At 36.9% G+C, this 12,685-nt stretch overlaps 1 protein-coding gene across 1 annotated transcript; it reads right to left on the reverse strand.

The window, feature by feature from the left end:
* Nucleotides 1–1,846: 1,846 nt before the first annotated feature.
* LOC139890329 (immune-associated nucleotide-binding protein 1-like) lies at nt 1,847–11,372 on the reverse strand. Its single transcript, XM_071873217.1, has 6 exons — nt 11,283–11,372; nt 9,624–9,852; nt 9,240–9,514; nt 2,473–2,637; nt 2,251–2,367; nt 1,847–2,053 (listed from the first exon to the last, which is right to left on the reverse strand). Exons 1-6 carry the CDS (start codon nt 11,370–11,372, stop codon nt 1,847–1,849), a joined length of 1,083 nt encoding a protein of 360 aa, XP_071729318.1.
* Nucleotides 11,373–12,685: the final 1,313 nt, after the last annotated feature.

A 12,685-nucleotide genomic window follows, 5' to 3' on the forward strand; every position in this document is an offset into this window, starting at 1 on the left:
TTATCATTAGTATAAAAAAATATTATAATCTTAGTTAATTCCGAGATTGTATATATATAATAATCTTGGTACATTCCATGACAATAAGTATACAATACGTTTTGATAAGTCCTAAGACAATAAGTATGCAATACGTTTTGATAAATTCAAAGACAATACGTATACAATACGTCTCTGGGTTGATGCAAAGACAATACGTATACAATACGTCGTGGGGGTAATTCTAAGATTATATATATACCGATTATTGAATTGTTGGACATTTCGGACTATTTTGGACTACTAACAAAGGATTACTAACATAAAAATGTTAAAAATTAATATATAAGTATTCTATGAACTTGTTTTATTTTATTCACATGTCGTATTATTATCTGAATCATTATTATTGTTATAGGTTCGTGAATCCAAGCACGACGGCCATATTTTTAATAAGCTGAAAACTTATTATTAATATACTTTTACTACCGTGAGTATATAGTCCCATTTTTAAACTCTAAAAATATTTTGGGATGAGAATACATGCATTTTATGTTTTACGCCATGGACACAAGTACTTAAAATATATTCTACGTTGAGTTGTACCACCTTGCATATCTTCCCTAATAGCTTGGTAACTAATATTTACATGCTGTAAGAACATGTAAGCGCGAATCCTATTGATAGATCTATCGGGTTTGACAACCCCAACCGGGCTAGTCGCTCTAGTATCGTAAACGGTTGCATAGTACTTCATTTTTACTACACTTGGTACAGTGTAGGGAGATTTCATAATAAAAGGAATATGCCACATTAATGGTTAAGTATGGTTACCGAAGCGCTCAACAACTTATAGAATATGTTTATTGAAATGTTTGTAACTATGAAATCTTGTAGTCTATATTTATATCGATGCTAGCTTTAAACCTATATATCTCACCAACCTTTGTGTTGACTGTTTAAGCATGTTTATTCTCATGTCCTTAAGAAAGTCTTCCGCTGTTGCATTATCTGAGCAAGCTGTGCATGGAGTCTCATGCTTTTGTTTAAATGAAGTGTTGCATTCAATAAAACCTTTGTCATGTATTATATTCGACTGTTATGTCACGTGTGTAGTATATGGAAACCGATGTATCATGGGAATTTATTCTTAAATAATCGCCCACTTGTTTAAAAACATGCATTATGTATAATAATGGTGTGCTTTTCATGAAACGAATGCAATATTTTCTAAAACGTATCATATAGAGGTCGAATACTTCGCTATGGGACCAATGAATAACGTACTGCGTTTATAGTAATATGGACGGGTCGTTTCACTAAAGCGGTCCTACAAGTGGCTGAAAAACTCCAAACTGATGGCGGGAAGATAAAATGAAACCCGGGGTAAATTGAGATCAGTCTTTTACATTTCAGCCCTCAAGTATTTTAAATAGGAATTATTGATCCTTGGGTTTTCATCACATTACCAATTTAGTATCGTTTCCCCTAATCTTAGTCTGACTTCTCTAATTTGACCGAGCCAACTACTGTTCTATAAAGATTTTTTTTTAAAATTTCATAACAAAAAGCTTTTCTTTAATAAATAAATGTACCGCTGTTTCTTTATTATTCAATTCATTAATTTTTTTTATCAACAAATGTTTTAATTTGAGTAGTCGTTTTATATCGTTAAGACCAAAACCAAACCAGTCAAAGAACCGTGCTGCAAGACTTGAAACTTACTTCAAAACTTTGCTCGAATGAACAAAGTTGAGCATTGTTAGATATGTATAAAAAAAACATGTCCAAAATCATCAATACTTGCTTCAAGTCTTGAAAACAGTCTCATTGAAACTTCACAAAGGTTGCATAGACAACATTTAAATTACAAGATAACGCACATGGAAAATAATCTTGTTTGCTCCTTTCGCCTTCTTATATCATAATCCTCCATTTGCAGATAACGTTCCATCTCATCGTACTGCTCTTTAGCAGCTTTAGCGTTCTCTTCAGCCTTTACCCGTGCATCCCGTTCTTCTACCAATTGGCGTTCAAGATTCATAGTTGTCTCCTTCATATGCGGTTCAACCAGCTGTTTGAACCACCAAAATTACATTTCATCAATATTTAATCATAATTAATAAACATCATTGACGTCAATACTTTATACATCAACACACGCATCACAAAACAACACAATATAATCAAAACATGATAGATAACTAGTCAACAGCATAAAGTAAACAATTAACCATTGAGAGTCCTTTGACATAATGTAAATTTGATTACCTTTTCAAATACATGCTTAAATTGCTCCTCATTCATCTGATAATTCAGCATTGACGTATCATGTTCCACGTCATCATGTCTAGTCTTCTTCAAAGCTTGAATTCTTTCCGCGAATTCCTGAAAAGAACATTATTGATATTTATATGACTAATATAAGCACCTTACAAAATCAATCAAGGATACACTTGCAGTGAGATGGTGACAAACAATGATCACTTTCACCTCAAAATCAGTAAACGCCACATCGTTATACGGCATTCCACCGTTCTTTCCTGACACCATTTTTACAAGAGAAGATAGATTCTCTAACTGATCAGCTCTCTTAGTTTGATCTTTCGTCTTGTTGTCAAATAAGACAACACGATTCTCACACAGACTAAGGGTTTCCTGAAATTAACAACACTAAAAAAGTGTTACTTAATATAATTAAATTTAAAAAATAAAAGGATGAACAACCATGTTCTGATATTCTTATAATAACAAGTATATGGAAAGGTTACCGGCATAATTTCCGTCACCTATCTCAAATCCGATCACCGTTTTCTTTCTATTTTACTACCGTCTCACTTAGATTTAATATGTATTCTATACCTACTTCCCCCTTTACCCCTGGACCACCCCCTCTCAACCTCCGACCACCACCTCTCCATCGTCGACAACCACTTCCGCCGGAAAACACCAATCACATCAAATACCAGCCAATCAACGAAGGGATTTGGGTCGAGGTTAATAAAAACAAGAAAAACACCAACAACAATCCTCCACAACCTACAATTCTGAACAGCACAAACCCTAACCTTACTCCAAATCGGAAATCTAACAACGGTACATCCTATCTACACCCGACTTCAAACTTCATTTACGAGCAATTCAAGAAAAAAGAACACTATAAAGGCTTAATCAAACAACACGGCAACTCTACAACCTCACAATCCGAACAATCAGTTGACCGTCTTACCTCCTACATGTTCTATAATTTCCCCGATGATTGGGGATCGGTGGATTTCTGGGGTTTATTCAAAGAATATGGTGATATTAAAGAAGTGTACATCCCAAACAAAACCCTAAAAAATGGCAAGCGGTTTGGATTTGCAAGATTTCATAATGTGCCTGAATATCAGAAAGAAACCATGGCCAAGCGTCTCAGCCTTATTGTTGCGGGTGATCTTCTTCTGAAAGTATATAAGGCGTGGGATCGAGTTGAAACCAGTACCACTCCTGCTAACAATATCTCAAAGCCCAAAGTCTATCAATCACATCCTATCAACAGTAAACTAATTGACGAACGACGTTTTTCCGATGTGATAAGCAACAAAAGCTCCAGCAGGCAGAACTTACCTGTAATCACTTTTCAGCCGGCTGAAAGTCACATCGACATTTTAGGGCACGCGGTCATCGGTAAAGTTAAAAATATCGAGTATCTTGAGTATTTCTGTGAAATCTGCCGTGACGAAAACATAAACGGTTTCTCCATTAAATATCTCGGCGGTCTTGACATCATGTTAATTTACGAAGACAAATTAGCTGCTTTGGAGATGTTATATGACGAGAAACACCCGTTATGGAATTGGTTAGAAGCAATTACTCCGTGGGATCCAGTGGAGTACAAATCGTCTGATCGAGTTGCTTGTATCAACATCACCGGAGTTCCAGTAACCGGTTGGTTTGACAAAACTTTTCGTGATATTGCAACAAATTGGGGGGAGGTTATTGAACTTTACAATTGCTCAATCGACGAGAAAGAAAACCAAGACCTCACCTACGGCACCGCTCTTATCATCACCAAATCCTCCACGCCTATACACGAACAGGTTCGCATCTCACACGATTCGAATGATTTTATTGTGTCTATTATTGAATGTGATAATGTGACCCTGTTTAATCTAAATGACGAAATTGACTCAGAGTGGGATGAAGGATCTGATTCGGAGTTAACTTTCTCTGACGAAGAATCTCAGCTTAACGATGACCAATCCATCGAAAATTTTGGACCCAAACCGGACCCGTTCCGCACCCCAGTCGTTAACTCCGAACATAACACATATGCACCGGCCAACAATTCTGACCAAAACTCAGAAAACAATTACCCAAACACAAAATCAACGCCTCGGCCTACTAAACGTGTTGAAACTAAAAGTTATAAAACTAACATTAGTGGTGCTGATTCATCCAACGTTAAGTCAAATAATAACGCAAATGATTCTCAAAAAATTAAAACTGGTAACGAAAAAGATCACTCAAAATCCTATGTTCAGGCTTCGATTTTATCATACCTCTCGGTAGCTATTGACAAGCAGTCCATTAACAGTTCTGCACCCAAACCCAATTCCCCCACTGATCCCATTGATAATGAGCCCAACATACATCATGAGCCCATCATAGGTACCGAGCCCATTCTAGACACCCCGAGTAGAACCTTTAATACCGAAGCCATCGTACCCCACAACCAATCGAAGCCCATTAATCAGAGTGAAACCATTGAAACCATGACTCAAAACGAACCCATGTCACAAAACGGGTCCAATAAACAAAATGAAAAGTCTAAAACCAATGAGCCCCTAAACGATGATACCCCAAGCACACTAGCCGAACCCAACTCTTCAAATCAACCCATTGATAACACCACTAATAATAAAAAAGATACACACAAAGGTTCCAAATTAAAATTCCCCCAACTTAAACAAATAGCCCGAAGCGGTCAAAAGATTCGATTATCTCAACTATCAAAAAGAGGCAAACCACCCTCAACCTCCGTTCTTAACAAATCAAAGAAAACATCCGATTCCTTAAAAAGTAACAAGAAAAATCCTGACACAACCTTAGAAAGTAGCCTTGGAACAAATGATTTCGGCCAAACCATTGGCATTCGGTGGAACAAAAACTAACCCCTCGTCCAAATCTTTCGTTCATTAATAACCCTCAAATGTGTACAATCTCATTAAACGTTCGTGGTATTGGACAAGAAAGTAAAATAGAATGGCTAAAACGTATCTGTAATAAAGAAAAACCTACTATCCTAGGACTTCAAGAAACAAAAGTTGGTCAAACGCAAGATAACATAATCGATTCGTTTTGGGGAAATTCCGATTTTAAATTCGTTCAAAAAGACTCATTAGGAGCGTCGGGTGGTATCATGATTATTTGGGACACTAATTCGTTCAATTTTGACATAGCCATCGAAGGCGAATTCTTTTTAGCAATAAAAGGCACATGGGCGGGATATGACACGGAAATCGCTATCATCAATGTTTACGGTCCACACTCCAATCCAAAAAAGTTAAGAATGTGGAATGAATTATCTTCTCTCACTAATTCACTTGACATTCCATTCATTATTTTCGGTGACTTTAATGAAGTTAGAAATAAAAATGAAAGAATGAATTGTGAATTCAATCAAGTTTGGGCAGATAATTTCAATTACTTCATTAATAACACCGGTCTAATCGACATCCCTTTAGGTGGCAAAAAATACACACGAATTTGTGAAAAAAGAATGCAATTTAGCAAACTCGATCGTTTTTTGGTCACAAGTGGAATCCTAAAAATCTGGCCCAACATAACTTCTAAAGCACTCGACCGTGAACTATCCGACCACTGTCCTATAATACTAAAAAATTCATTCATCGATTTTGGACCCAAACCCATTCGAGTCTTCAACACATGGCTTGAATTAAAAGATGCTGATAACATAATTAAAACTGCATGGCTAACCCCGGTTAATGGTAATCGTCCCGATTGTATCTTCCGTAACAAATTAAAAAACGTTAAAATGGAATTAAAAAGACATAGCTCCCAACTTGATAACATCGACACCCAAATCGCTAACCACCTAAGGGCTGCAAGTAAATGGGAAGAAACAGCCGAATCCCGCACATTAACCGATATTGAAAAAAATAATTGGTTTGAAGAAAAAATGTTACACAATGAAAAAGAAAAGATAAAAACAAAAATGCTAAAACAAAAATCACGTATTAAATGGGCCCTCGAAGGCGACGAAAACTCTAAATATTTCCATAACTACATCAAACGTAGAGCCAACAAAAATAATATCCGCGGAGTCTCAAAAAATGGAGTATGGTCTGAAGACCCGAACACAATAAAACAAGAAGCTTTCACATATTTTAATTCCATATTTAAATCCAAGAAAATTAACAATCACTGTTCTTTCGACAACGCCCCGCACCTCGATTATATTTCACAATCCGACAACATTCTTCTTGAATCTCAATTTAACGAAAAAGAAATTTGGGACGCACTCATGGAATGTGAATCCTCCAAAGCCCCAGGCCCCGATGGTTTTAATATGAAATTCTTCAAAAAACATTGGGTCCTAATCAAAAACGACCTCACCAATGCCCTAAATTGGTTTTGGACCACTTCCGAAATCTCCAAAGGTTGTAACGCCTCATTCTTCACGCTCATTCCTAAAAAACCCAACCCAATAGGTTTTAACGAATACCGTCCCATATGCCTCATCGGAAGTTACTACAAAATCCTAACTAAAATATTATCAAACAGACTATCTAAGGTAATCCACAAGGTAGTAGGTAACGAACAAACGGCATTCCTAAAAGGTAGAAATATACTTGACAGTGTATTAATTGCAAACGAAATCATAGATGAGCTAAAACGCAAAAAACAAAAAGGACTCGTCTTCAAAGTCGATTTCGAAAAAGCATTCGACTGTATCGAATGGGAATTCCTATTCAACACTATGCACTGTATGGGATTTGGGCCTAAATGGATCAGTTTTATACGTGCTTGTCTCACATCATCCTCGATATCAATCCTCATCAACGGCTCCCCCACTCAAGAGTTCATCCCGGAACGTGGGATTAGACAGGGAGACCCCATCTCCCCATTCCTCTTCATCATAGTTGCCGAAGGTCTTAATATCTTGACCAAAAGGGCACTTTCCAATGGACACCTTCATGGACTTAAGGTTGGTCGTGACAACGTATGTGTAACCCACTTACAATACGCCGACGACACTATCTTCTTCGGTGAATGGAACAAAAGAAACGCAAAACATATCTCCAAACTTCTCAAATGTTTCGAAAAAATCTCAGGATTAAAAGTTAATTTCAAAAAAAGTAATCTATACGGGATAGGCGTCCCAAAAACCGAAACAGTTCAAATGGCCAATTATATAAATTGTTCGGCCGGCACATCCCCCTTCATATACCTCGGACTCCCCATCGGAGTTCCCACATCCAACGTCTCATCTTGGAAGCCTATTGTCGAAAAATTTGACAAGAGGCTCTCTGATTGGAAAGCAAAAACCATCTCATTTGGTGGTCGCTTGACCTTAATCAAATCCATCCTCAGTAGTATCCCACTATACTACTTCTCCCTTTTTCACGCCCCGAATACCATCATTACGACACTCGAAAGCAAAAGACGTAAATTTTTCTGGGGTGGGTCTGAATCTGATAATAAAATTAATTGGATTAAATGGGATCAAATTCTACTTCCACACGACAAAGGAGGCTTAAACGTTGCTTCCCTCTTTAGCAAAAATATCTCACTACTTTGTAAATGGTGGTGGCGGTTTTTAAACGAAAAAAATGCTTTATGGGTCAAAATTATCTCAAGCATCTACGGGGCGGGGGGAGGGTTAAACACTAATGTTTCTTGTTTTAATGTTTCAGGACGTACCATTTGGAAAGAGATCATCAAAGCCGGTAAGATTGCGGATAATCTAGGATCTGGATTCTCCACTTCTTTCGCTAAAAACATTGGCAACGGTGAAAGCATCCAATTTTGGAATGATACTTGGTGCGGATCCGAACGTTTTAGCTCCCAATTCCGAAGACTCTACATGCTAGAAACAAACAAAAACTCAACGGTCGCGGACAGAATTGTATCTAACAACACTTTTAATCAAGGTAATTGGTGTTGGTCACGAACACCTACTGGCCGAACCTCCAACGAACTTATGGAACTCAACAACTTAGTCACAACCGTCTCATTATCCGACAAACCCGACTCCTGGAAATGGACTTTAGATACCTCCGGGACTTTCACAACTTATTCACTCACGAAAATAATCAACAACTTAAAATACGGTCAGAATGCATCCACCTTATCTTTACCACGGAACAAACTCATCCCCCAAAAAGTAGGCATTTTTATTTGGCGTTCCATGCAAAATAGGATTCCGGTTAGAGCCGAACTCGATAATCGCGGAATTGACCTTGACACCTTACTTTGCCCACTATGTAACAACCAAATCGAGACCACCGAACACATCCTAGTCCATTGCACCAAATCTACCCTCATTTGGACATACGTACTAAACTGGTGGAACCAACTGCCTATTTCGAACATGTCTTTAGATGATGCAATTATTAATAACCAATCCTTCACAAGTAATGTTATCGGCAACTACATTTGGCAAGCCACGAAATGGACCACTTGCTACCTAATTTGGAAATACCGGAATTTAATGGTCTTCTCAAAGAAGGAATGGGTCCCCGCAACCATCATTTCCGAAATTCAAACACTATCCTTTAGCTGGATCTCAAAACGGGCAAAAAAGAAATCAATGGAATGGCATCAATGGCTAATTAATCCCTCGTTTTATGTCTCTTCTCCACCACAACGGGTTGGAGTTGGATGAGTTTCCGAACGTACATCAGAGTATCATCCAAAAGGTCAAATTATTGGTTTATGTGTGGCTTGATTAAATGGGATGGTTGGGTCCAACTTTGTTGTCGAATTCATCACTGTTAGCTCCTTCTCCCCCCCTGCTTGATTACAAGTCCAATAGCCGCTCATACACTCGTAATTTGTATCTTTTTAGCTCGTCATAATTCCCATTGTTCCATTAGTTTAGATTAACGAAACTCTCGATGTTTAGTTTATATAGGTCCTTTGTAATCCACTTTTATAGTAATGATAATGATAATTTCTTGCTTTTCAAAAAAAAAGTATATGGAAAGGTTAAAGTTATTGTCTTCAAAGAAACAGAATTATGCATACTTTACCTTCAATGCTTTTGGACATCCAAGGAGAAAATCTTCTAATGTCTGCTCATCTGCGTCCAATTCATCCCCGCCGGTGAAAACAACAATCATGTAATCAAAAATCTTTCTTCCAAAAAAAGTCTGCAAACAACTTATTGCAGCTTCTTCCTCTTTCGAGAACCGACTGCGAACCGAGAACACAACCAGAAAGGCATGGATACCAATCTCAACCTTATTGATGCAACTGATTATCTGCTTCGCAGTAACATCGATCCCAACAGCAGGATCAAATAATCCTGTTTGCAGTAATTAGAAAAGGGTGAAAATTAGTACTCCATAATTTAAGACATTCATATTTTTAGACCTACATTGTAAAAAATCATATCATAAAATAGTTAATGATACCCGGAGTATCAATCACAGTATAAATCTGGTCAGCTTCCAAACCAACCGGCTGCAGCTCGGTTGTACTTTTTAGAACAGAAATATCGTGTTTTGATCGAGATATTTGCATTCCAAGTATACTATTTGCGGTTGCTGTTTTCCCATTACCCTTTCTTCCTAACAAAACTAGAGTTTTTGGAGAAGCAGATTCCACATTTATCTCAAATAAACTTCCCTCCATACCGAATATCTAACCAACACAAATTTCAAGCCAATTTTGAGCCACATACATATTATAGCAGCATATGAAATTCACTAAAAATACCATAATCTAAAAACAATTGTTCATGAAAAATGTACTAAACAAATTAGCAATGATCAGAAATCCAAGTTATGTCACTATTAATCTTAGACTTTTGTTTTTGTGTTTCTTTAAAACATGCATTTCCAGATATTTCTAGTATACGCAGATCAGTAGACTTTTTCATAGTAACAATCAACCAGGGGCAACTTTACATGTATACCTGTGGGGTCACGGGACACCACTAGTTTGAAAATTTTTAGTAGAAAATAACCTTTAAATTGTATAGGACACCACTAAATTTAACTGAAAGGACCCCATGTATTTTTCAAATTTATAATTTTCTTTTAAATTGTATAAGACATCACTAAATTTAACTACTCGGACCCCATATATTATTCGAATTTGTAGGTTATTGAAGGTAAACTACCACTAAAATATCATGTAAATATAATTATTCCTGGAAAAAAAAATCGGGACCCCATTGACTTTTAATCCTGGAATCGCCACTGCAATCAACCCGGCCCAGTAGTAATATATTCTAAGTTATTCTCAATACCTATAAATTAATTTGATTCGTAGTTTAATAATATTGAACAACTGAACAAAATGTATAACAATGAAATGACTTTGAACTGTATCAAGTATTAAATAGTCATGTATCCATAACTTATAAACATCAGTTAATATGTTTAAGAAATATGTAGATGAGAAGGATATACAGATTACAACTTAACAGATCAAAAGAGCATTTGGTGATGGATGATCCGATTAATCACAGTCTATATATACCAAAAGTATGTTAATATTACAGTAAATTGCCTAATAAACAACAATTAGCAAGCATATAATTAATTGACAAGTTGCAAAAGAAAATACCAGAAAAAATCTTAAAATCACCACGGAGATGAAAGTTATTGAAACTTCGGAGAAGGAGGCTTGGTTGCGGACAGAGGGAGGGAATATAAATAGTAAATAGTAATGATAATGATGGAAGTCAAAACGGTTGAAGAGCACTGAAACTACAAAACGACTCTTCAGTAACCAAAATTTAGACGAGTATCCTTTTTAACAAGAAAAGAATAAAAAATTACGGCTGAAAAGCTTATTTTTTAAATTTGGAGCTGGATCTTTGTATGATGGATTAATTAAATAGTAATAATCAATCGTTAATGCAATATCAACTGCGAATTTTCGATATTGTGTTTTATATCAAAAATACTTAAAAAGACTAGATCGATTCACCTATTGATGAACTTGTTGGACTTGTAAATCGACTGAGAATGATGTTGGACGACTGATAGACTTGGAATACGGCTAGAGTTGTATTATGGTGTGTAACCTTGACTTGGAATCTGGAACCCATTTATTTATAGTACCTGTCGACCAATCTGTACCGATCTATCATTGATCCGTATGGTTGCACATATAACCGTGAACATCAGCTTGATATGTACAGATTCACACATGTATATGATGATATGCATATTTAATCTGTATCAAATAAGTCTTATTCGTATAAGACTTACCCACCTATATTTCATAAAACATCAAAAGAATTCAAAAATATGTGCTGCTACCGGCTGAAATCAAGACAACAGTTAAAAACTGCCGGACACAATGGTGAGATGCAAGCCATCTGGAAGCTAGCCAGTTAAATATATGGTGGGCAAAAGACTGACATACAAACCGTCTGGGTAAGAACCGGATAAATAATAAAACGCAATGTAAGCCATTTAGAAGCTAGCCGGATGGAAAGCGCCAGTTGTAACTCTAACATGCAATTCGTGTAGAAGACCATCCGGATAAAGAGGGTCGTGAAGAAACATTTAACGATTTTAAGGATGTATTTACACATAAGCCCTTCTACTTAGCCAAGTGTGCAGGATACCATGTAACCTGCAGACGATACCATATATATCTAGGCTTTAACACACGAATGAAGCACGAGTGCCACACCAACCCGTATTTTCAGGTAAGTTTGTTACGATGTTTTGTTACAACCATGAAAGAGACATGTACAAATACACCACAACCATGAAAGAGACATGTACAAATACACCCCTTGGGTCATTCATTACATAACAATTTATTAACGCACAATCAATACGCCATTACTCTGTCAAAATCATCTAGAGTCACTTACATTAAATTTCGGTTATCACCGGAGTTCAATCCATTTAAGGTATTAATCTACTCGATACAATCGAGTAGATTAATCCGATTAATTGTTTTACGTGCTCGTGAACCAAAATTCCGATCGGATTTGCACGATTGCCGGAGTTAAAACAATCTATCAACCACTTTTTTCCCAATTTAAGCACTCGAACTAAAACCCATTAGTTTTACGCTTGATCAAATGGGGCTGTCAAAAGATACGAACGACTCAACAGTCTCAAATAGCGGTTCGACACCCAAAACTGGAGCATCTGGCCAGACCAAACCATGGCAAGTAAAGATACTCTACCGGTGACATATAAGACGAATCCACAAGCCAAAATTAACGTCATAAACACGGAAGCCACTAACGAGGATATGAATATCCTTGAAAACGATGAAAACGTGCGGATGGATGAATCTCCGGTGAGAGCCAGAAGGTTGAATTTCAATTTTTCATGACAAACAACTGGAGGAACCAGCGAAATTGGTTCAAGTCAAGAAGAAAATGACATGATAGAAAGGATGATCACATAGCACGTGGAGGGGATACGTTTTAGAAGGCAACAGCCCAAGAGGCAACAAGCTGAAATCGGGCCGAAAAACTCTGAGGCGATACGTTTTG

This window comes from Rutidosis leptorrhynchoides, chromosome 2, assembly GCF_046630445.1.
Source record: "Rutidosis leptorrhynchoides isolate AG116_Rl617_1_P2 chromosome 2, CSIRO_AGI_Rlap_v1, whole genome shotgun sequence".
Taxonomy (NCBI): Eukaryota; Viridiplantae; Streptophyta; class Magnoliopsida; order Asterales; family Asteraceae; genus Rutidosis; species Rutidosis leptorrhynchoides.